The following is a 26,354-nucleotide window of genomic DNA, read 5'->3' as shown; positions in this document are numbered from 1 at the left end:
ACGTAAAATGCATGGCTGGGCACATGCTTAATGGAAAGGAGCGGTTCCTTTTTTGCTGTGTGTGTTAGAAAGGAAGATTGTGTGGTGCAAGTGGGTACGTACAACCTCTCTGAGGTTTTATTCAGGGGGCTGGCTGGATGAAGGCTACTCATCCTTGACTGGATTAGCAGTTTGCTCACGCTACATACTTCATCTACAAACATTGCATATACAAGCAGGCAACATTAAATGCCAGGAGAAGAACTCAATACAACTCAATTCTTCAGAATGCTTTTATTTTTATGTACTTAAAAATATCATCCAAGCATTTACAGAGTAGTAAAACAAATACATCTATGCAACTGTTAACAGCCTTTACAGAAAATGAAGAAATATATCAATTTTTTAAATTATTTATAGAATTGTACAAAGAACGATAAAAGAGATGTGACAGAGGACAGAAGGGTTGAGGTTGAAAGTGTTCAGCAGACCCTGATAAGCTCCTTGGATAGGAAATCCTGGCTGAGTGACAGCGGAGTTAGCCAATTAGAGGTTCTGAGAGTGGCCCAACATGCCCATGTAATGTACAAACAGCCAATCCCCTGAGCTGTGTACTATCCCGTGGGGTTTTGCAGAGTCGGGCACAGAGCAGAGAAGTGTAAAGGTGCTGGGAGGTCTCTGTCTCGATGTGGACCATTCACCCTTTCTGTCACCCATAGAGAGAGGTTTCAGTGTCTCCACTGCTCTGCAGCTAGAGCTTTATGAAATATATGTCCTTATAAACAGCGAAGCTTTATGCCAGTGTTTCACAACCTGATTTGTGCCAGGGACAAACTGTTTGCAATATAACTAGCACTTAACAACTGACTAAATCAAGGTCAGTTAACCATAGATAGGACCGGTGAGCAACATCACAGAGACTAGTGCCAGTCCCCATAATACAGTGTCCTCATAATTCAGCCTGGGCTCTATGCAGTTTCAGCTGTGTCCCCGTAATGTTGTCTGCGTCTCTGTAAGACTCTATATAGTCTTAATGGCCTCAAAGCCGCAGAACTTCCAACGTTTTTCCAAGCTGGCACCCACGCCAGTCAGCTCCTGCCTGAAGGTACAAGGCAGTCGAGCCAGCAGAGCCTCCACCTCTCCAGTGTTTATCTGAAAAATACACACAAACATATATAAATACACCGATTTGATGAATACTGTACCCTTCCCCACACACTCACAAATAAAAACAGGAAACAAACTTTATACACATATTTTATACAAAAAACCTACCGCCCAACATTAACTTCAATACAGATGTCGCATCTTAATTTGAACTAGTTTCATATGCCAAATTTGACATAAGGGCAAATAAGTCTGACATTTTTAATTGGAAATTAAACTAAAACTAACTTTAAACCATTCTAAACCATGACTATACTTCAAATTGTCATTTTCTGCTGTTCAGCAAAGTTCTGGCAGTAGTGGCAACATGGAAATGACATTAGCATACAGCATCACTTTGAAAAGGTCAGATTAAACAAAGCAATAACAGCAGGAATCATTGTGTAATTTTATGCTGAGAAAGAAAATCACATTTGCAAGAACCAGATTGGTAAAGCTGTCAGTATACATTAAGCACTAACGTGGGGATGTCAATGGCGTGTCATCGTTGACAATGTCGGAGTGCGCGGTGGCCACAGCAGATAAGTAGAGAGTAGTTGTTGTTAGTGCTGGATCCAGCCAAGACTGTTTACAAAACTCTGTGGGCTTGTTGTGCGCTCTTATTGAGACACAGCGTGGAAGCAAAAACACCCTCAGGCCACTGAACGAAAAAGGCAAAAGCAGATAAAAAAGCCTTCATGTTCTATTCTCCATCTGTGTGAGAATGAGTCAGTGTGTTGATGAGCACTGAGAGGTTTTAATGAACTGGAGATGAGAGTGGTCATACAATATATAGAGGACTCCTCGTAGAGGTGGCAGGGAGAGTGGTTATGTCGGAGGGAGTCTCAGTAAAGGTGGCAGTTAGAGTTTTCATGTCTGAGGGCCTCCTGGTTTGTTGTAATGCTAGCTTACACTATATGAGGACACCTCAACTAATTATTGAATTCAGGTGTTTCAGCCACACCCATTGATCATAGGTTGGGAAAAATGGGCCATGTAACTCTCACAAAAACCTTTTTTTCTACACCTCCTCTGGCTATGACTAGTCTTACTCAACTACAAATTACTAGCCACTTTTGCGGGTGGAATTCTATATATCTATTCACAGGGTTTTTCCTGCATTCAAAGCTCAAAGGCAACAGCCTTCCCAAAACCTTGCACCGCCTCTGTGTGTTGGCATGGTAAAACATGATTCTGCGCTCATATATTAAACACCAGCGAAACACTGCAGCTAAAATGGCGGCAGAAGGAAAATGTTCCACATTTAGTGTTGCCAGGTGGAGTGTGTTTCCTTCTCAATTGGGCTATTTTTAATGGGCTTGGGCAGGTCGATCTTTTTTCTGGACCCTGCGGCAGAATACAGTTTACGGTCAATGAAATCTGGCAACCTTGCATACAGGACCACACGGGTCCAGACATCGCGGGAATGAGTAAGTGGATCCCAGTTTTCTTTTACACCCAAGCATGTCAAAATATTCCATTAAAGCTTAATAACCTCAAACTACATCTAATCCGCAAAATATTTTTTTTTACTTTTCAGGTGACTTCTAGTGGCCTAAAATAACAGATTTGTTTTTAATGTTTTTAAAGGGAGATCGCAAGACAAACGAAGATGACTGGTGAAAAGACCATCAGATTAGGGCATGTACTATCACCAAAAACATTAGGCAATATATGCAATATACAGAGTAACAAGAAACAAGGCAAGCCAAGTTCAGTCGGGCCGCAATAGAAAATGTTGCCTTCTTGAGAATCGAACCAGGGTGGGGCACGTGAAAGACTGTGTGGTTAACCACTACACCATGGAGCAGTACACTTGCTGGTTGTCAGTATAGCCTCTTGTCTCTATCCTGAACAACTCCTCTTTTGTTTTAATAGTTAATTGGCCATTCGTGAATGACACTGATAGAGTTAAACTGACGAATGTTTCTTACTAAGTCCACCACAAATAGCGTCTATGTATGGCGTTTGCCACTGGGCGTTTTAACAGCATATTAGCCAGTAATAAGCTTTACCGGTATCTACTAACTTACTGAAATAGGCATAAGAATTTAGCAATTGCTAGCGAGTCTGCCAAAGCTATTTCATTTCATGTCATAAGAACGTATTTATTTCTTTCTTTCATTCGTGAATGACATTGATAAAATAACAGGCAACGATAACTAACTTTTTCATCAAGTGAAAAGACAAGAGAATCGTGGAATCTACCAGAAATAATAAATAAATGTTGCTGGTCTCAATATATTCAAACTTAGGTCTTGAGAGGCACTGTCTTTAACCACTACGAATAATAATTGAATTGAGCAATTGTGCGCTATACTGAAGATGAACTATTCCATGGCAGAAACAGTCACAATATAACTGTATACAGTTTCAGTTAAGGCTAACTATAATGTAACTACTGTATGTTAAGCCAGCAAATGTGTTTGTCTATCCTGACCCAAAACAAATGCATGAATGCGTACTTAGAAAATGCACCAGAAACAGTTGCAAAATAACCGTAAAATTGTTTTCTTTCAGGCTTACCATAATGTAGATACTGATGGTTTTAGCCAGCGAAGTTTTCGTCTATATGGAATAATTCATAATGCGTACTTTGCTTCACCTGGGAGGAGATACGAACTCAGGACCTATAGTCCACAAGTCCGCTTCTCTAACCACTACGCTATTTAACAAGGTGTACTCAGCCTTGGAGAGGGGGGGACCCTCCTTATTAATGCACATGGTTTTGGGATGGGATGTCTAAACAAGCTCATAAGTGTGAGATGGTCGGGTGTCTACATACTTATGGTCATATAGTGTAGCAGTGTGGGTCTCATAAATCTTTGTACAACAGCCTCATCATGGAAGTGGCTGAGCGAGTTTCCAGTAAATTACATCCGATAGCCTCCTCCGCCAGAGGTGGTAGTGAGTGGTAGTGGTCATAAGAGGTTGAAACAAAGGGAGATAGACAAGAGCAAAAGAGAAGTGAGTACCCAGGGAGGCTCCTCGGGGAGTCTGACATGTGCAGATGTTTTTTTAAGTGAAGCGTCAGAATTTATGAAACTGCTCTGCTCAGTCAGGGAGAAGACAGGAAGGATCCGGATCTAACAGGTCTCAGTGTCCAGGGAAATCCCACTGAAGACACTTCCTCAAGAGCTCTGGGAGACACATGCACATATTCAAAAACTCCCGTCTACAGTAGCTACAGCGGAGTGGAGGGAGAGGGACTTGGCCTTAGTTCAAACCCAACTATAACCTGAGGCGCAGCATCATGAGAAGGCCCTGCCTACACAAGGGGGAAATCAGATTAGGCGAGAAGTATTGGGCTGCATGAGGAAAAGGTCTTCCTGTGCGGTGGGGCCTGCTGTCACAAGGGAGATGATTCAAATTGTATTAGGCAGAGGCTGACTGTGCCGGGGGGGTCAAATGGCACAGTGTCATGGCAAACATCAAGGCCCACATGTTAGCCCTGTGTGTATGTGAGCGTCATTATGAATCTATTACTCAACTTGCTGTGTGTGGTGCCAGGAAGTCTCTATGGCTAAACTTGGTGTGTGTATGCTGAAAAAAGTTGTGCCAAGATGTCACCTGCTGCTCACCATGTTGTGTAGATAGAATAATTGTTTTCTGGTGAGGAACTTCTTGTTTGGAGTGGTTCAGAAAGGCACAGAACTCAAACATACCAGGCTACCAAGTAGAACTCCCAGGCACAAGTCATAGTCTCAGTCTATACCGAGGACAATGTTACACAAACAGCAAACATCCACTGCGCTCATCCGAATAACTGTTCAGCCAGCTAGCTAGGATCCCTTTGCTAGCTGGCAGAGGTGGTTGCATCCTCAACATTTTGGATGCCAGATGATCGGATGAGACATGCTTCATAGGGGGAAAAAAAACACTTGAATCCGCTTTAATTGGCATGATTTGTTTTTGATGCCACCCCTCTGACATACATTTGCTCATCCATTTTATGCCCAAGAAATAACAACGATTGAAATTTGACAAAAATACAAAGTAGGCCCGAGAAGGATCTGACACCAACTGTAGCCAGAACAACAATTGAATAAAATGAAACGGGCGTGTGCCAGTGGTACCTTAGTGTCCAGTCGCTGTAGGTAGGAGCAGATATACTCAATGCTGGCTCCAAACGGGTGAACATGGAGGAAAGTGGAGATTATCCCTGAGGAGAAACAAATAAATCAAAGAGCAATTGAACTGACAATCATATTAAGATATATTCCTCAACTGTAACTCTGCAACCATTAGGCAAATGCAAATGAGTTTCAATTCCAATAGAACCTTCTGACAATGTGTAAGACAGCAGAACATATAAAATTGTAGCTAGCTAACTCAATTCAGCATATTTAAACAAGACAACCAACAAAAACCTGCATCACACACTTTCTTCATCCACATTTTGTGGAACCCAATCTATAGTGACCTTGTCTTTTGACATCAATTCCCATGAGCTCGGTACAATTGAAGATCAGGACATGCGTCCTCCAAAACAAGCTGTTTTGTATATTAACATGCTGTTTGGCTTAACAGTGAGGTTAGCCTGAGCCAGTGCTCCAGAGGGAGACTGACGATCTGAGACAGCCCAAGAAACCACAAGACGTTTACTAGAGCATAATGAGAATTAGAAACTCTTGCAGGCTATTCCTCCCCCAACCCAGACAGTCTGGTGCAAACATGCATCATACAGTACTTTGGGACTCCCGGCTGCAGCAGGCATGTAGATATCTGAACAGAGAACGACTGTGCCACTTTGGAGGCTACTCCAGTTTAAGTGTTTATCCAATCATCTGTCTGACATGAAAGACCAGTGGAACCTCATATTCAAGACAGTAGTTAAGTAATCTTTCCTGACTGATGTGAACTGTCTCAACTGTTCAAGTGTTTCTGTTTCTACCAAAGCTCTTGCATTTCCATTTAAGAGCCTTGTGTTTGAACCATTTATTGAAGAGACGTGTTTAATGAGGACTTCGACTGTGCTTTTTTACATTAAAGCTTCTGTGATCAAAGCACCACGGGGATTCCCAAGAACACACAATTCCAGAAATAACATCTTCTACTGGATCATTCATGATCAGCCACTACTAATTATCCTAAATCCCTTTATAATAATATCCTATAAGTACACTGAGAAGCAAATTCCAGTGAGCTACTGGAAGACATCAGGTGAGCCACTGGAAGAATGTTAAATCTTTGATCAAAATCCAAACAGTGTATAAATGGAAAACAAAATCAAGCTGGGCTTGGGCCAATGATACAGAGCACATCATTACTTAACAGCAAGCTGTAGTGTACATTTTGGTTCTCCTAAGGTTTAAATAAATTCTAGCAAATGAATCAGCACAGCATTTAAAGCAGTAAAGGAAATCTTGAGTGTAAAGCATAGGGGCTACTAAGTTTAGCTACTGTACATTTTACATAGGCTTTGAGAAACTGAAAATGTATTACAGCTAGTTATGCTGGTCTGAGGTTGATATCTATACATTATTTTACCCAGTTAGTTGTCTGCATGGTGAAAAAGTGATGATTTAATAAAATAACTACTTAAATTTAAGGTTAGTTCCACTACCACAAAACTATATGTCTTGCAAATCTAGTTCAATTGCGTGTAAAACTACAGCTAGTTTTTACACTCCCAAACATTGATGGAGGGAACACCAGGAGTTCTCCATGTTTCTAGCTGATATAGATTTTATAAGATATTCAGTGACACATGGAGAAACATTGCAGTTCAATAAAAAGAGCCTTATTATATTGCACCAATCTTCTTTCCTTCCCATGACTCTTTTTAATAATTTTTCCTTTTAAGAAACATATCAGAGATGAGGTCAACTGTTTTCTCTTATTTTTAAGTGTTCACTTCATCTATATTCATTGTGCCCTGATGGTAGAAGAGACGACTCAGTTTAAGATGCAGCCCTTGCGGTCGTCAGTAAATTATTTCACTTTAGAGCCTATGTCTCCCTTTTCACCGGTGGTGCACAATTGAATTCACCTTCAAACAAGATGTGAAATAGGGGGAGAACACCCAGAATCCTCTGCAGCTGTCTGTATCCCACTGAGCCAGTTGTAGTTGGTCAGGATGGAGGGACCTTATGCCTCATTGGCTACCTAACCACCCGTAAGCCAACATACATAAGCATTCTAGCATGACACCAATGTGCAGGCAGGTAACTGTCATTGCAACTAAATGGTGTGTGTATCTTGCCATCTGTCTTTTTACCCCTATGGTAAAAAAAGCTACCCCCAGACGGCATTATGTTAAATAATCCGACCCATCCACCCCCCAACAAAAAAGAAAACCCTTAGCTTAAAATGAAGTCCACTTTCTATGACTGAAAATGGTGGTTGTCCCACTCAGCCAAAGTAAAGCCTAATCTGTAACAAACCAATTGCTTTACGTTGAATCTCAACCACAGCACTTCCATAACCAATTTATATGGACCAAAACTTTTGTGCAGAGAGTACTCTTCACTGTAACAGAAAAAGTACTAGAATGTGCTGATTAAAAACTGTTGAGGTGCTGAAGACCTCAGTCAACCGTCCAATTAAAAAGTGTGAACTACCATAAAGAGTAGCAATAAATGGGATTAAAAAAACAGATTTAAAGAAAAAACCTCCTTGATGACTGAAATTCATGATATTTTTCAAAAAATAACAGGTTTAATTAGCAAAAAGTGTACCAACAAGCAAGCCTCTCTCACAAGTGGACAAAAGGAAATATTCTCCCCTATCCATGCCAAGTAAGGTAAGATAACAATATTTATTTGCAAACATACCAATAATGGCAAGATTTCTCTCTCAGAGTTGACATGGGAAATCTTGCCCTCTACATTAATGCTGTTAAGTTAACATAACATTATCCTTTTATTAAAGTAATGTTAGGGAACGTACCCACTAGCAGAGTCAAACCTCTCTATGCATACAAATGTAGTAAAGCTATAATATTACAGCAATGCTTTGTGAATAGTGGAACTGGAGAGGTTAGTGTAATGTTATGGTAAGGTTTAAGTAACGTTCTGAATTTTTATTTTTTTTCTCTATGAAGGTTTTCGTAACGGTAAGAGATGTTTTAGTAAGGTTGTAATAATCTTAAGTGATGTTCTAGTTAGGTTCTGGTTATGTTAATTGAGAATGTTTTAGTAAGTTTCTAGATACAGTGGATATAAAAAGTCTACACACCCCTGTTAAAATGCCAGATTTTTGTGATGTAAAAGAATGAGACAAAGATAAATCATGTCAGAACCTTTTCCACTTTTAATGTGACCAGTAATGTGAATAATTCAATTGAAAAACAAATTTAAATCTTTGAGGGGGGAAAATGAAAAATAAAAACCTTACAATAACCTGGTTGCATAAGTGTGCACACCATCTTATAACTGGGGATGTGGCTGTGTTCAGAATTAACCAATACCATTAAAACTCATGTTAAATAGAAGTAATTACACACCTGCCATCATTTAAAGTGACTCTGATTAATCACAAATAAAGTTCAGCTGTTCTGGTAGGATTTTCCTGACATTTTCTTAGTTGCATCTCAGAGCAAAAGCCATTGTCTGCAGAGAGCTTCCAAAGCATCAGAGGGATCTCATTGTTGAAAGATATCAGTCAGGAGAAGGGTATACAATAATTTCCAAAGCATTAGGTATGCCATGGAACACAGTGAAGACAGTCATCATCAAGTGGATAAAATATGGCACAACAGAGACATTACCAAGAACTGGGCGTCCCTCCAAAATGTACGAAAAGAGGAGAAGAAAACTGGTCAGGGAGACTTCCAAAAGGCCTACAGCAACATTTAAGGAACTGCAGGAATTTCTGGCAAGTACTGGCTGTGTGCTACGTGTTATGGTCTGATGAAACCAAGGTTGAACTTTTTAGACAAAATTTCAAAAGGTATGTTTGGCGCAAAAAGATATTAGTCAGGAGAAGAATTTTCAAAGCATTAGATATACCATGGAACACAGTGAAGACAGTCATCATCAAGTGGAGAAAATATGGCACCACAGAGACATTACCAAGAACTGGACGTCCCTCCAAAATTGATGAAAAGACGAGAAGAAAACTGGTCAGGGAGACTTCCTGACCAGCAAGATTAAAGGAACTGCAGGAATTTCTGGCAAGTAATGGCTGTGTGCTACATGTGACAACAATCTCCCGTATTCTTAATGAGAATGGGCTATGGGGTAGGGTGGCAAGACGGAAGCCTTTTCTTACAAAGAAAAACATCCAAGCCCGGCTGAAGTTTGCAAAAACAAACATCAAAACCCCCAAAAGCATGTGGGAAAATGTGTTATGTTCTGATAAAACCAAGGTTGAACTTTTTGGCAAAAGGTATGTTTGGCGCAAAAACAACACTGCACATTACCCAAAGAACACCATACCAACAGTGAAGCATGGTGGTGGCAGCATCATGCTTTGGGGCTGTTTTTCCTCAGCTGGAACCGGTTGGAGGGAATTATGAACAATTCCAAATACCAGGCAATTTTGGTACAAAACCTTCAGGCGTCCGTTAGAAAGCTGAAGATAAAGAGGAAGTTCACCTTTCAGCACGACAACGATCCAAAGCACAAATCCAAATCCCCAAAAGCATGGCTTTACCAGAAGAAGATTAACATTTTGGAATAGCCTAGCCAGAGCCCAGACCTGAATCCAATTGAACATCTGTGGGGTGATCTGAAGAGGGCTGTGCACAGGAGATGTCCTCGCAATCTGACAGATTTTGAGCGCTTTTGCAACAAAGTGGGCAAATATTGCCACGTTAAGATGTGCCATGCAAATAGACTCCTACCCAAAAAGACCTGAGTGCTGTAATAAAATCGAAAGGTGCTTCAACAAAGGGTGTGCACACTCATGAAACCAGGTTATTGTGAGTTTTTTTTAATTTGTATTTTTTTTCTCAAAGATTTCAGTTTAATTGAATTGTTCACATTATAGGTCACATTAAAGGTAGAAAAAGTTGACATGATTTATCTTTTTCTTATGTTTTTACATCACAAGGACCTGGCATTTTAACAGGGGTGTGTAGACCTTTTATATCCACTGTATGTTTAGTGAGGTTATGTTAACATACCAACAAGCAAGGCCTCTCTCTCAGAGTGAACAGGACTGGAGGGGATCTTCTCTGGGGGCAAACTGTCCTTCTCCTGACTGCAAGATACCACTGCTAGCACTGACGTCTCCTACAGGAGAAAATTGAGAAAAAACTGTTAGACTGCCAGAGACACAGACCGAAAGACAAACGGCCAGAGAGCGCTCAGCAGCCCCAGCACACACATTCACATCAGATCGATTCAATGCAGAAGAGTTGAGGAGGGGGGACACGAAGGCTGGGAGAGAAGTCAGAAAGGGAGCCAACAGTTATAACAGTGAGAGGAAACAGATCGACAGAGGGATAGAAACAGGGAGCCGATAGTGTTAGCCATGCTAATGATCAAGCTGTTGTTTACTGTAGGCTCCTGACAGGCTGGCAGAGGGAGGGTACGTTTGCTTATCTGTGTCCGTTTGTGACTCATTTATGTGGGTGTGTGTCTGTGTCTGGGGGAACGCACGGCATGTGCATGGCCATTGCCTTGCCTGACCCAGGCATGGTGGCATTTCTTGACGTTTTCCCCGGGGGCAATGTTCTTCATTACTCTGTGTGTGGGTGTGTGTGTGTGTGAGAGAGAGAATGATGGGACAAGCCCTTGATTTCCTAACCCAGTTGTGTCTCAGTGATTTATCCGCTGACAAATAAAGTCCTCCTACACTGGATTGGCCTGTAATGATCTGTCATGTCATTGGAAAGAGAGAGAGAGAGAGAGAGAGCAGAAGAAAGAACAAGTGAGATATGGGAGAGAGTAAGGAGAATGAGGACAGAGAGCAACAGATGAAAGAGAGAGAGAGAGAAAACCAGCAAGACCGAATGAGAGAGAGAGAACAGAAAGGGGAATAGACAGTCTCAGCCCCGTCTCCACTTACATTGACTTGATTAGCATTTTCCTCGCTCCCTCGGTCGTCTGTCGGTGTGGTCTCCAGCTGGAGTCAATTATAAAAAGGGAGAACAACCATCACTGTCTAACATGTCAGATGCTTATGTAAACACAAGCGTGCACACTCAGCAACACTCAACTATTCCAAGATGATTAAGACAGACTGAGCCAATGGTCCCGGATTTGTAGTGTCAAACTAGGCGGGGGTGCACTCTTTCCTTGCGCTTAACTGATGAATTCAGGTCACTGATAAGTTAGGAATTCCAATCGCCTGGTGGGGCTTAATAGTACACAAATTGAAAGGAGAAAACAAAAGCCAACTCTTCCCACAAACGTCTTTCCAAGCGAGGTTTCAATCGTTTGAGATACTACCTAGTGATGTTATAATGTCATAATTTATTACATAGATCGATGATCTCTAGGTTTTAAATAGGTTATGCTAGCTAATGTTGGCTATATACACTAAGTTAGCTAGCTACTGTCAGTGAAGCGAGGAGAGTGTAGAAGAGTGAGGTGGAAAGGTAAAGGAAAGGAAGAAAGAAGGATGACGAGTGAAAAGGAGGAAAAAGATTGCAGAAGAAAAAGTTAAGAGAGTAAGAGTGACATAAGCAATCCTGAAGAAAATACATTCTTCTGAGAAATATACAGATTAAGTTGATATATCACATACAGCTCTGGAAAAAATTTAGACCACTGCACCTTTTTCTTTCCTTTCCAAAAAGTTGAAAAGGAAAGTTTTGATTGAGGAACAGAAGCCTTCAATTTGCAGTGGTCTCTTAATTTTAACCCTTCTGTTCCTCACTCAAAACCTTCCTTTTCAACTTTTTTGGAAAGGAAAGAAAAAGGTGCAGTGGTCTCTCAGTTTTGTTCATGTTGTCTTCTGCTCTTATTCTAGCCAGACTACCAGGACCACTGAATGGCTGTTCAGATCTGACAGTTCTGTCGTCTGTAGTGTTTCTGCAATACTAAATAGCCTACATGAAAACGGAATTGCCCCACTTTTTTATTTCATTGATAATAACATTGTATTTTAATGATATACACTCACCTAAAGGATTATTAGGAACACCATACTAATACTGTGTTTGACCCCGTTTGCCTTCAGAACTGCCTTAATTCTACGTGGCATTGATTCAACAAGGTGCTGAAAGCATTCTTTAGAAATGTTGGCCCATATTGATAGGATAGCATCTTGCAGTTGATGGAGATTTGTGGGATGCACATCCAGGGCACGAAGCTCCTGTTCCACCACATCCCAAAGATGCTCTATTGGGTTGAGATCTGGTGACTGTGGGGTCCATTTCAGGACAGTGAACTCATTGTCATGTTCAAGAAACCAATTTGAAATGATTCGAGCTTTGTGACATGGTGCATTATCCTGCTGGAAGTAGCCACCAGAGGATGGGTACATGGTGGTCATAAAGGGATGGACATGGTCAGAAAAAATGCTCAGGTAGGCCGTGGCATTTAAACGATGCCCAATTGGCACTAAGGGGCCTAAAGTTTGCCAAGAAAACATCCCCCACACCATTACACCACCACCACCAGCCTGCACAGTGGTAACAAGGCATGATGGATCCATGTTCTCATTCTGTTTACGCCAAATTCTGACTCTACCATCTGAATGTCTCAACAGAAATCGAGACTCATCAGACCAGGCAATATTCTTCCAGTCTTCAACTGTCCAATTTTGGTGCAAATTGTAGCCTCTTTTACCTATTTGTAGTGGAGATGAGTGGTACCCGGTGGGGTCTTCTGCTGTTGTAGCCCATCCGCCTCAAGGTTGTGCGTGTTGTGGCTTCACAAATGCTTTGCTGCATACCTCGGTTGTAACGAGTGGTTATTTCAGTCAAAGTTGCTCTTCTATCAGCTTGAATCAGTCGGCCCATTCTCCTCTGACCTCTAGCATCAACAAGGCATTTTCGCCCACAGGACTGCCGCATACTGGATGTTTTTCCCTTTTCACACCATTCTTTGTAAACTCTAGAAATTGTTGTGCGTGAAAATCCCAGTAACTGAGCAGATTGTGAAATACTCAGACCGGCCCGTCTGGCACCAACAACCATGCCACGCTCAGAATTGCTTAAATCACCTTTCTTTCCCATTCTGTCATTCAGTTTGGAGTTCAGGAGATTGTCTTGACCAGGACCACACCCCTAAATGCATTGAAGCAACTGCCATGTGATTGGTTGATTAGATAATTGCATTAATGAGAAATTGAACATGTCTTCCTAATAATCCTTTAGGTGAGTGTATATACCTTACTTTAATTAACATATTTCCTGTTTGGGAGGTGGACACCTGTTGGTGCCTAGTTGCAAATTAATCTGCGGTGTTTAACCCTTTATTGACAACTCTGTGTCGCTCTTTGTTTTGAATGGATAGCTTGCCCAGCCACCAGGTTTTGCCAGAATGATTTGCCAAACTCCACAAGACCTCAATCTCTCTTCACTTGCTAAGTGGGTTTCAGAGATGAGAAATGAAATGCCTGATGAGAAATGAAATGCCAGAAACTGAGTCAAGCAATCAAACACAGAGCATGCACCATTTGACTCCCCTCATATTAGTATTATCTTTATCCAATTAAATAGCTGATTGAACCCGCAACTAATTTTCTTGTCAACTCTCCTCTTCGGATTCCACGCAGCTGACGTTATCCCTCGAGCAAGAGAAACTTTAGTACCAGCTGAAAGAGCACAGCAGAGGACAGCAAAGATTGTAGCCGCCAGAGATATACAGCTTATGAAATTTGCACCGTCAGATTCGTAGGCTATGTAGAGTTGTTTTACTAAGCCATCACTGCAGCTTTCTAAAGCACAAAACCTCACTTTCAACTAACCTCTACGCTAAATGAGTAAATTGAAAGAGTATTTCACATTCATATCCACAGTAAGACTACTGTGTGATACCATTAACAGTGGTTACCTTTCACATAGTAAATACTGTTTTAATGGTTTTGTGTAAAGCTAGTCAGCTTGTAATAGTTTAAGATGTGGCACTGTCATTCAAAAATCAGTGATACATGGCGAATGTTTAGCAAAACTAGTTCCTAAACTGAGAAGGCTAGGCTTGATGTTGTCTCTTTATCTCTGTCCACAGCATCATCCGAAGCTAACTAGAGACAATCAGCCTCCATAATTTCACTTTGGTAAAATGTTTGATTATTAGAAAAGCCCTTTGAGTTAATTATATTAAGTATAACAATGATAAATGTATTTTTCTATGGCATTCTAAATCATACTTTATAAGGCATTCTACTTGACACCTCTCCATAGGATTCTAAATTAACTGTTAAAATTGATGTCAATCGAGGACACTTCTTTAACCATTGTGAAATCAAACAAAATAAAGTATACCCCAGCCTGGTAGCTGATTGATTGTTTGAGAAATATTTCTCATGCATTTAAAATAAAAAGTGAACATATGTAATTCTAATTATAGCACAAATAAGATATGGAATTTCCATTTCAAAACCTCAGGAGCCTTTTAAACCAACCAAACAGTTAAGCTTGGCATGTGTTGTAGGTTGAGGGGCTAGTAATTGCTCCCGGGGTGATCAGTGTCAAATATCAATTGGACCATGTGTGCAATTGACAGTAAAAGTAATGTTTTTATTTTATGTAATTATATTTGTTCGTTACTGACCGGCAGTTTGTGTTGTGTCTTCAGACTCTCCAGTCCTTCCTTGAGGCTCTGTACTTGGCTTTCCAACTGCTGTTTGTCCTCCATACTCTTCTCCAACTCAACCTCGCGCTGTTTCATTTCTTCACGCATCTTCAGCAGTTGCTGAAAACAGAGTAGGATACAGTTTGCCACTTATACATACTAACCCTTAAGAGCTACAGAGAATGCATTAGCTACCCTAACTCTAACCCTTTTTATTGAGAAGATACAGATAGCCGTACAGGCTAAACAACATTAATGTTACATTAAGAAGTAGTATGGTTGGCCACAGATGCTTGTTTATAAAGGGCGTATGCCACTTGCCATTTACTAAACCTTAATGCATCAGATCTCAATGCATAAACCTTATGTTTTGCCATTGATTAAGAAAGTTTAAGTTCAAATAGCTTTTCTAACCACTAACACACCAGGTTCAATCCAGGAGCTGAATAAATCCCCTTCTCCTTATTTCAGCTTGGGAAGAAAAACACATCACCGTCTCATTTAGTTTAGGCTGCAGTGTGCACATATTCCATGATTTGAAGTGGAAGAAAGACACTCGACTTGGGAAGACTCAAATCACCTGCTGATAATATTTCATGGTAATATGCCTGAGCCCAGTAATGCAATTAAGTATGGGAAATAGGAAACATCCAATCCTCGTCTCTTCCTTCTATTTGAATCTATTCATTTAATCTTTTCATGGAAATGTTCAAACCTGCATGTTAGAAATGTAATTACCATCTGTCTATTCAAATAAGCAGGTCTCAATGCATTATTTTTTGCTGAAATGTTTATTTTTATTTACTATGATCGTTGTCTGCTTGCCTCTTTGACAACCCAGCAGGTGATGGGAGCAACAGATTTCCTGCCTGAGGGTTTGTTTATATTACCAACAGTATTTTTTTTCTCTCTCAAGGAAATACTTTTATTAAAAACCCCTCCAGCTGGTATTGGTTTCTGTAGAGCATCTAAACTAATACAGAGTTCAGACACTCAATTTATGGCAAACAGAACTAAATAGTAGGCTGGCACGGTTGAGTGCTTTGTTTGACGTACCGATTAGTTTCATGCAACCACTTAACACAGCGGAGACTTCCTTGTTGGTTTATTTGGGGTCAAATTCAAGCTTAACATCGGCCTCTGCACAGAGTCAATATTAAAATCATCTACTAGCTATCAATTCAGTTTGAAGTTAAAGGGGAACAACAGGCAATTATCAACAAGAAAAGGAATCAGGCCTTGTTCTGCCGGCCCACTATTAGAAGGGATGAATGTTGTTGCCAAGGCTGGATTCGATCCGCGGTTTACTATGTGACAGACTGTGTTTACACTATTAAAAAGTGGGTGTGGATGCACATGATAAGTGTGTACAGATGTGGTGTCTGTTTACGCACTGTCAAACCAATTAGTTGAAACTCCATGGTTCTCGAAACTAGTTCCCTACATTAGTTAACATCCAAACCAACAACAGGTATAACAGAATTGCTACACTACATTCAACACGTTAAATTAGAAAGAGATTACTGTAGATGGTTAGCTAATAGCTATACAGTACCTATAATAAAAACAATGACTCAAATCACTCCATATCTGGTTCACTGGAGAATCAAAAAGTGATGGTAATTTGCCTTTCTGTAATAAGTGAAATTATTGGATAACCAAATGTTGTGATAGATCACATTTGTGACAAATAAAAAGCCTACACTCTTTCCATTTACTTAGGTGTGCATAGAAAAGCTGCCCCCCTCCTTGCAAAGTTATTAATAATTAACCTGTGGATCCAGGCCTTGATTGTGCTTCAATCGTGGGTGTGATAGCGAAGAGACATTCATTTGCATGCCATTAACATACGTTAACATATATTAATAAGCATACTGACAAGTTGAAGAATCGCTCTGGCTCGATGCATAAAAGAGAGGCCGCCAAACTATCTTCAAAAGTCAGACGAGGTGAACATAATGCTTTAAGAGAGCACTTTATCACTGCTCTTTCAAACAGAAAGTCAACAGTTTTTTAGAAATAGGGCTTAAACAGCATTGATCAAATTCTGGAAATTTGAATTCTGTTGTTCATTCTTACTATCCACCTTACTCTCAGGCACCCATTAAAAGTACATTTAATCGAAACCATTTTGTTCTTCCCAGTAAACACAGCTGTGTGATTTCCAAAATTACTGGAATGGGAACAGAATTAACCCCATCCCTGTTTGTCACCACAATAAACCCAACCCTGTTTGTCACCAGCCAACATCTGCAAGTGTATACTATCAGTGTGGCACCAGGACAAACAAAAAAAACACAAAAAAGAAGGACCTGCTTCAGGAAGCTATGCTACTCTGCATTTGTCTGTGTGTGTGGTAGTAGTACCTTTTGCATGCCTTGTAGGGCCTGTTGTAAAAAGGTTAGTTGTTGCTGCCTACTGGCATCCTCTTCACTGTGCTGTGGGTGTAAGTGCTCTTGGTTCTTGCCCTGCTCCTGTTTCAGCAGCTCCACCTCGTTCCTGTAGGCGTCCAGCTGACAGCGCAGAGAGTCGTTCTCTTCCTTCAGGGCTTCCGCCTGGGCAGCAAGGCCTAAACACACACGCGCGCACATGTGGACACATACACGCTCCATAGGTAAGCCAAAGGCATAGAACATTTGACATATCTACTGCATATACAATATAGGCGTAAATACCTTTAAATGCCTGATGATGTGAGGGGGCTTTGAAATCCTAACCTGTCTAATTGAACAGACAGAAAATAGGGAACTACCCAGCAACTGTTCCACTGGGCTTTGACGAGGAGTCTTTTTATCTCCACTTCTGTCTGAAGGAACGTGCGTGATGTAATGAGAGGCTGTGTTTGAGTGGCTGAGCCGGGGAGATAAGGCTTGAGTGAGGGTGTGAGGTACATACAACAAATGCAATCCTGCTGGCTTCTTTGAATCAGGCTTCTGTCAGTTTGAACCGGGAGAGACAGACTTCTAGACACAAGACACCTCTGAGTCATCCATCTGTTCTGGGTAATGTATGTGTGTGTGTGTGTGTGTATGTGTGTTAGTCTGCAGGAGGGAGGGTTTAGGATGAGGTGTGTATTTATTGATCAGAAAGCCTCATTAGGTTGCGCTCCAGGGTAGCCGACCGATTCCCCCTCTGCAACGTGACAGGCTTCAATATCGACCCTGGCAGCTCAGTGTAGGGCTGTTGACAGGTAGAAGCAGCCCATTTTCACTCTGCACTGTATCAATGGAGAAGCGCTAACCCATTTTCAATCTGCATTGTATCAATGGAAAAGCACTGGCCCTTTCTCACTCTTGCTGTATCAATAGGAAGATGACATTTAGCAATTAGCATCAATTTGCTTTAAACGACACATACTTTTTGAAGCTTTCAGCCTATGCGGTAAGTGTTCATTTTCAAGCCTGCCGATTGGTCGAACAGAACCCCTGTCTGTATGATTGACAGCAAAGAGATATGGGTCCTTACACAGTATCAGTGGAAAAATAAACATTCCCCTCCCCTAGTACTCAGGGATTACATAGAGCCCTAGCAGGTGTGAAGTGAGACCGTTTGAATACATATGGAGGGTGTCACATCAACACCTGTCCCTCCGATCAAATCCTGTGCCCTTCCCGACAGCGTTCCCTTCCAACATGGTGACAGCATCCTGACAGCGATCGTTATCAGTGTTTTCTGATAAGCAAGGTCGCACTTTAAAAGAGGTGGGAATCAAAAGCTGGTGGGTTGATGAATACATTTGCATATATTCACATAGTAATTTGAGGAGGCTGCCATATTGGCACATTTTAGAGATCATAACGAGGAAAAATATATGAAACACAGTAGAAAAAATCTAGCAGTCCCTATGTCTTCTCCTGCCTTCTCTTCACTATAACCTCTTTCAAATGAAGCGGAGGGTCATCTGAATGATGAGGTGAATATTATGGTCTGTTTGGAAATGGTTAACATCAGTGGTTAATTAATTTAGTTTAGTGGACATCCATCCATCCATCCATCTTCTCCCGCTTATCCGGGGCCGGGTCGCGGGGGCAGCAGTCTAAGCAGGGATGCCCAGACTTCCCTCTCCCCAGACACTTCCTCTAGCTCTTCCGGGGGGACACCGAGGCGTTCCCAGGCCAGCCGGGAGACATAGTCCCTCCAGCGTGTCCTAGGTCTTCCCCGGGGTCTCCTCCCGGTGGGACGGGACCGGAACACCTTCCCAGGAAGGCGTTCCGGAGGCATCCGAAAAAGATGCCCAAGCCACCTCAGCTGACCCCTCTCGATGTGGAGGAGCAGCGGCTCTACTCTGAGCTCCTCCCGGGTGACCGAGCTTCTCACCCTATCTCTAAGGGATCGCCCGGCCACCCTGCGGAGAAAGCTCATTTCGGCCGCCTGTATCCGGGATCTTGTCCTTTCGGTCATGACCCAAAGCTCATGACCATAGGTGAGAGTAGGAACGTAGATTGACTGGTAAATCGAGAGCTTCGCCTTGCGGCTCAGCTCTTTCTTCACCACGACAGACCGATACATCGACTGCATTACTGCAGAAGCTGTACCGATCCGTCTGTCAATCTCCCGTTCCATCCTTCCCTCACTCGTGAACAAGACCCCTAGATACTTAAACTCCTCCACTTGAGGCAGGCACTCTCCACCAACCTGAAGTGGGCAAGCCACCCTTTTCCGACTGAGGACCATGGCCTCAGATTTGGAGGTACTGATTTTCATCCCCACCGCTTCACACTCGGCTGCAAACCGTCCCAGTGCATGCTGAAGGTCCTGGTTAGAAGGGGCCAACTTGACAACATCATCTGCAAAGAGCAGAGACGAAATTGTGTGGTCCCCAAACCTGACACCCTCCGGCCCCTGGCTGCGCCTAGAAATTCTGTCCATAAAAATTACGAACAGAACCGGTGACAAAGGGCAGCCCTGCCGGAGTCCAACATGCACTGGGAACAAGTCTGACTTACTGCCGGCAATGCGGACCAAGCTCCTGCTTCGGTTGTACAGGGACCTGACAGCCCTTAGCAAAGGACCCAGGACCCCATATTCCCCAAGCACCCTCCACAAGATGCCGCGAGGGACACAGTCGAATGCTTTCTCCAAATCCACAAAACACATGTGGATTGGTTGGGCAAACTCCCATGAACCCTCCAACACCCCGTAGAGGGTATAGAGCTGGTCCAGTGTTCCACGGCCCGGACGAAAACCACACTGTTCCTCCTGAATCCGAGGTTCTACTATCGGCCGTATTCTCCTCTCCAGAACCCTGGCATAGACTTTCCCGGGGAGGCTGAGAAGTGTGATCCCCCTATAGTTGGAACACACCCTCCGGTCCCCCTTCTTAAAAAGAGGGACCACCACCCCGGTCTGCCATCCAAGAGGCACTGTCCCCGACCGCCACGCGATGTTGCACAGGCGTGTCAACCAAGACAGCCCCACAACATCCAGAGACTTGAGGTACTCAGGGCGGATCTCATCCACCCCCGGTGCCTTGCCACCGAGGAGTTTCTTGACCACCTCAGTGACTTCAGCCCGGGTGATGGACGAGTCCACCTCTGAGCCCTCATCCTCTGCTTCCTCAATGGAAGACGTGTCAGCGGGATTGAGGAGATCCTCGAAGTACTCCTTCCACCGCCCGACGACATCCTCAGTTGAGGTCAACAGCTGTCCACCTCTACTGTAAACAGCGTTGGTAGGGCACTGTTTCCCTCTCCTGAGGCGCCGGATGGTTTGCCAGAATCTCTTCGAGGCCAGCCGATAGTCCTTCTCCATGGCCTCACCGAACTCCTCCCAGGCCCGAGTTTTTGCCTCCACAACCACCCGGGCTGCAGCCCGCTTGGCCTGTCGGTACCCGTCAGCTGCCTCAGGAGTCCCACAAGCCAACCAGGCCTGATAGGACTCCTTCTTCAGCTTGACGGCATCCCTTACTTCCGGTGTCCACCACCGGGTTCGGGGATTGCCGCCTCGACAGGCACCGGAGACCTTACGGCCACAGCTCCGAGCGGCCGCTTCGACAATGGCGGTGGAGAACATGGTCCACTCGGACTCAATATCTCCAACCTCCCTCGGGATCCAGTCGAAACTCTGCTGGAGGTGGGAGTTAAAGATCTCTCTGACAGGAGACTCGGCCAGACGTTCCCAGCAGACCCTTACAGTACGCTTGGGCCTGCCGAGTCTGTCCAGCTTCCTCCCCCGCCATCGGATCCAACTCACCACCAGGTGGTGATCAGTTGACAGCTCCGCCCCTCTCTTCACCCGAGTGTCCAAGACATACGGCCGCAGGTCAGATGAGACGACAACAAAGTCGATCATCGACCTGCGGCCTAGGGTGTCCTGGTGCCACGTGCACTGATGGACACCCTTATGCTTGAACATGGTGTTCGTTATGGACAAACTGTGACTAGCACAGAAGTTTAGTGGACATAAACAGCCTAATTTGTGTTAAGGCCTTAACGGGCCCTAATAGCATGTTAGCGGTGGGCACTTCAAAACAACCCTAAGAGAGCAAAAAGGGTAGCTTGCAGCTAGCATTAAGTAAAACACACATTTGTGACTGTGCTTTGGCCATTTAGACAGACACTGGTTTGTTTTTTGAGTCTTCTCTGCCAGTAGGCGTACATGCACGTGTGTGTACCTGAGTCATCGCAGTCCTTGCCGTCAGGGTCGCGCGTATCCTCCATGTCATCATCGGACATCTCCATCTCCTCCTCTCGTCTGATCCCCATCAGCTCCTCGTTCTGCATGTTCCTGATCTCCTGGAGAGGAAACAAAAAGATGGAACACACCACAGGACCATTATGGCTGGATGCTATCCTACACACACACCTGAGCAGCTTGACTGCAGCACTCACGCTAGAGGACACAGCAGTGGGCAATGCCTATTATACACTACTCCTACATTAGAACTTGCCAGCTTCTACCGATAGACAAGAACATTAGGAGTGGAGATAAGGCATGATGACAGGTCTCAGAGCAGGACTGAACTCTCCCTCTGGAGCTCTGATGAGTCAGAGGATTACAGAGAACAGCAGCTGTCATTGTCCTGAAGTGAACGATGGCCACTGTGGCTAGCTGGGTGTAGGGTGAGGTTCCCTGTAGATGCTGATCTTGGGTTGGTTTTTAATCTCACCAAGCAATGGTTAGGTTTGGGGATGGGGATGGATCCTAAATCTGTCTAGTGGAAACTTTACCCCGGAGCAACCAGCTCAGTTGGTGGCACAACCTGCTGTGTAGATGCATGTGCGTAGATGCATGTGTGTGGGGGGAAGCAGATGTGAGAAACAGTAGTGTATTTCAGCTAGCAGTTTGTGTGTCGGTTTAGCCCAGCAGGGCTGTTCTGTCTAATGAGGCGAGTGTACATAGAACAAACACACATACACAGACACAAATGAAAAGAAAATCACAATTCCCATTCACAACACATCCCCAAAACAAACAAAACGCTTGAAGTAAACATCAGTCGGTCTGGTTTCTTTATTATCATTGAACTTCTGGCCAAGTCACAGAGGTCAAACAGTCAGTCAAATCAACGCACCCATCTGCAAAGTCAGCAATGGAGTTCATCACCAGCTGTTAAGCTTTTAACCTGCCTCACTGAGTAGCTATTAGATGTCATCTGCTGCCTGAAAGGATTCACTGTTTATTGTATCTAGTCATCACAAGTGCGTATAGTGAAGTTAGCATCAAGGCATCTAGATATTCTTGACTGTTTGGTGTGTTTACTAGCCAGTAGCACAAACAGTGAAGTTAGCATCAGGGCATCTACATATATTAGCCTGTTTGGTATGTGACTAGCTAGAAGCTCTAACAGGGAAGTTAGCATCACAGTGTCTATAAGAGATTGTTTGGTGTGTTTACTAGCCAGCAGCACTAACAATAAGGTTAACATCACAGTTTCAATATGCAGTATATTAGACTTTCAGCACAAAAAGTGAAGGTAACATCATGGAGTCTAGTTACATTAGACTTTGCATTGGTCAACAAGCCAAAAAACCAATCGTTGAAGTTAGCACAATGTCTAGAGTGGTATAAACGTGTACAGACTTTTAAAAACGACCCCCGGAAACCCCTTGCCACCTTCTCTCTCCTTAATCCTTCACCCCCTCCATATTTCTTCTCTATGGATGACTTTGTCAGACACTTTGAAAATATGGCACTGGGACATGAGCAGTTTGTTTATTCATCTTATTGCGTTCCCTGGTCTCCCCTCTATTCTCATCCTCCTAGATCCATCTGCCTGTGCCCCTACTAACACCCAGGTAGCTGCACACATCTCACCATGACAAAATCTTTGCTTTCGATGTCGGCCTACCAAATTCAGCTCATAATCGACGGAGCGGCTCTTCTTCTGGTGGAATGCTGTCCAGATAAAGCTTGTATCCACAACAGTACAAGACCACGGTCCTACCTACAGAGCAGTAAGGAAACTACCCTTCCCTACCTTCAGGAAATTATCAAACCCCAAGCCTGCGGAACCAGCTTCACCTTGAAGTGAGGACAGCACAGTCCCAGCTCCTCCACTGAAACCTTCTGAAAGAATCCTATGAAGCCCACCCTTTAAAAAGCACACACCTGATTATAGCATCACTTACTGTATTTGTATGTGTGTTAAATAAATATGAAACTTCTGGAGAGGATCAGTGCAGAGGACATTGGATGCAAGGACACCAAGACACTTGAAACAAGGGTAAAGATAAAGGTATTATAAAATTTATTATGATAGGTATGGGACTCTATGGAGAGTGGGTGAAATATAAAGATAGAGCCAACTGCCTGATGTTCAGTATGTATTCTGGTTCTTACCTTTATAATGTAGTCAGTCTACAGACAGACAGACAAGTCCAACAGTGCGCAGGGAGCCAGAGACTGAGCTGAGGTATACACAGGGATCCCAAAGCACTGAGTCACACTAAATCCATCTGTCACCGCTGTCACCCTGACGCCAAGCGGGACCCAGCCTCAACACTGACACAACATAGGCCCAGGCAGACAGATACGGACACACACTGGCAGAAAGAAAAACACAGGCAGACGGATGCACACACAGGAAAACAGATACACACACACACACACACACAGATACAAGCACACACACAGCATCTGGATTCAGCCCAGATGACAGCAGGTCCCTACTCTCCAGCTAATGCAGTAAAGGAGCAAAAGTGATAAAAGCGAGGAGGAATGGATTATGAAGGGAGGTAGAAGAAAAGAAGAAAGGTGGAAATAGAAGCTACTAATCCCTCATGGAAATAACTTGGGCAGTAAGATATAGGGGTCATATTATTCAGCTATTTTCTTATGTACCAAAGATGGAGCTTGTATTCTTCCAGACAATTCTATGTATTTCCCCTAGTGTCTAGCCCGAGCAGAAATGCTGTTTGACTCAATTCCCTGAGCTGAGTGACAAAGGACCGGGGCTTAAGGTTCCCAGAGGTGTATTTCTGTACACATTCATGTTTAGTATTTGTATGGTATTTCTGGATTGCGTTGTAAAAAAGTCCTGTGTCCGTGCGCTGAGCTGAAAGTCTTGCGGCTGAATCCCAATGGAAAGGTTAGTCCCTATATTGTCCATTTTTCCCCCAGGGCAATGATCAAAACCATTACGTTAAGAAGGGAAGTGTCAATTAGGACACATGCTGAGACAGTAGAGGGGGAGCAGTGAGAACTGTGAGAATGCATCTGTTCCAGAAGACAAATATGTGCAGTAGAAAGATAGATTGGTAGAAAGAGGTGTTATAGCATAGATGGCTAAATAGATTGATGGATAAATAAATGGATCTGAACAGGTAAATGGACAGACAGATGGATGAGGGACTGTCTATGGAGGCAAATGGATAGATGAGTGGAATGACGGTAACAGATGGGGGTTGTGACAGTTTCAGGCAGACAGCGAAACGTTTCAGTCCTGCTGTTCTGTGCGTTCAGGTTGTCTGATGAACACAGGAAGGATTGTTGGTGAGTTATTGCTGCAGAACTCCATTTATACATCCCAACATTCCTAAGATTTCCAGCAGGTTTGGCTGTATAATTCCAGGAATCTGAATGGAAATCCCACATGAATTCATGTATTCAGTCCATGCTGATACACCATTCAAAACACTATATACCATAATTTTTCATATCTTGTAAACTTGATATTATATTTTTGAGTGTATCTATGCAATGTATATGTGACAAAAATCAAGCATTTCCTTACACCCGCTGCTATAGGTCATGTAACCAATAAAACCTCGAACCCGTTACTTCCCTGTTCTCCGTTTACAGCGGTGATGCACATGCAGAGTCCATATATTAATAGCCACTATAAATAGTCTCTGACAATAAGAAGGCTCTAATATTCCTAACAATGGCTATATACCGGAAAGACTCAAGTTATTTTAGTCAATAAAATAATCGAAGATTGGCCCTGACCATGACAGAGATGTACACCAATCAGCAATAATATTATGACCACCTGATTAATATTGTGTAGGTCCCCATTTTGTCAAAAAACAGCCCCGATCCGTCGAGGCATGGACTCCACTAGACCTCTGAAGGTGTGCTGTGGCATCAGGCACCAAGACGTTAGCAGCAGATCCAAGTCCTGTAAGTTCCAAAGTGGGGCCTCCATGGATCGGACCTGTTTGTCCAGCACATCCTACAGATGCTGAATTGGACTGAGATCTGGGGAATCTGGAGGCCAAGTCAACACCATCAACTTCTTGTTGTGTTCCTCAAACCATTCCTGAACCAATTTTGCTTTGTGGCAGGGCGCATTATCCTGCTGAAAGAGGCCAATGCCATCAGGGAATACTGTTGCCACAATGCTCAGGTAGGTGGTACGTATCAAAGTAACATCCACATGATTGGCAGGACTCAGGATCTCACAGCAGAACATTGCCCAAAGCATCACATTGCCTCTGCCAGCTTGCCTTCTTCCCATAGTGCATCCTGGTGCCATGTGTTCTCCAGGTAAGCGACCCTCACACACCCGGCCATCCACGTGATGTAAGATTTATCAGACCAGACTAACGTCTTCAATTGCTCTGTTGTTCAGTTTGGATGCTCACGTGTAGGCACTTTCGGCCGTGGACAGTGTCAGCATGGGTAACCTGACTGGTCTGCGGCTACGCAGTCTCATATGCAACCACCTGCGATGCACTGTGTGTTCTGACAACTTTCTATGAGTACCAGCATTAACTTTTTCAGCAATTTGAGCTACAGTAGCTTGTCTGTTGGATCGGACCACAGGGACCAGCCTTTGCTCATGGGCTGCAGTTTTGCACCCCACAAGGGCTGCAGTTTTGGAGATGCTCTGACCCAGTCGTCTAGTCATAATGTTATGGCTGATCGGTATGTATTGACGGTAGGCTATGGCTGGGGAAACATGAATAATTAAAAGTTTTCCACTTACAACAGAAGACGAGGTATGTCTGTTAAGACTGCGTCACGAGGTGATGTGTGTTAAGGGCATGACGCAGTCTTAACAGACATACCTCGTCTTCTGTTGTAAGTGGAAAACTTTTAATTATTCATGTTTCCCCAGCCATAGCCTACCGTCAATACACACCGATCAGCCATAACATTATGACCACTGACAGGTGAAGTGAATAACACTGATCGTATCATCATGAGCAT

The 26,354-nt window shown here is 43.2% G+C and overlaps 1 protein-coding gene across 3 annotated transcripts in view; it reads right to left on the bottom strand.

Moving 5' to 3' along the window:
* Nucleotides 1-268: 268 nt before the first annotated feature.
* enox2 (ecto-NOX disulfide-thiol exchanger 2) overlaps nt 269-26,354 on the bottom strand; it is a 311,024-nt gene continuing 284,938 nt past the window's right edge. For 2 of the 3 annotated variants that reach the window (XM_010896791.5, XM_010896792.5), the window contains 7 exons: nt 21,373-21,493; nt 17,126-17,328; nt 14,739-14,879; nt 11,083-11,139; nt 10,196-10,304; nt 5,202-5,287; nt 271-1,131 (listed from right to left, as the gene is read on the bottom strand). In XM_010896791.5, the coding sequence (XP_010895093.1) occupies nt 1,000-1,131; nt 5,202-5,287; nt 10,196-10,304; nt 11,083-11,139; nt 14,739-14,879; nt 17,126-17,328; nt 21,373-21,493 (849 nt within the window). In that variant the 3' untranslated portion in view covers nt 271-999. Of the gene's footprint in view, nt 1,132-5,201; nt 5,288-10,195; nt 10,305-11,082; nt 11,140-14,738; nt 14,880-17,125; nt 17,329-21,372; nt 21,494-26,354 lie in introns of all 3 variants that reach the window. The other variant, XM_020044976.2, reaches the window with a different exon arrangement.

This window comes from Esox lucius, chromosome 4 (genome assembly GCF_011004845.1).
Source record: "Esox lucius isolate fEsoLuc1 chromosome 4, fEsoLuc1.pri, whole genome shotgun sequence".
NCBI lineage: Eukaryota > Metazoa > Chordata > Actinopteri > Esociformes > Esocidae > Esox > Esox lucius.
Note: the sequence above shows the minus strand (reverse complement) of the source record. Positions and strands in the feature narration are given on the sequence as shown.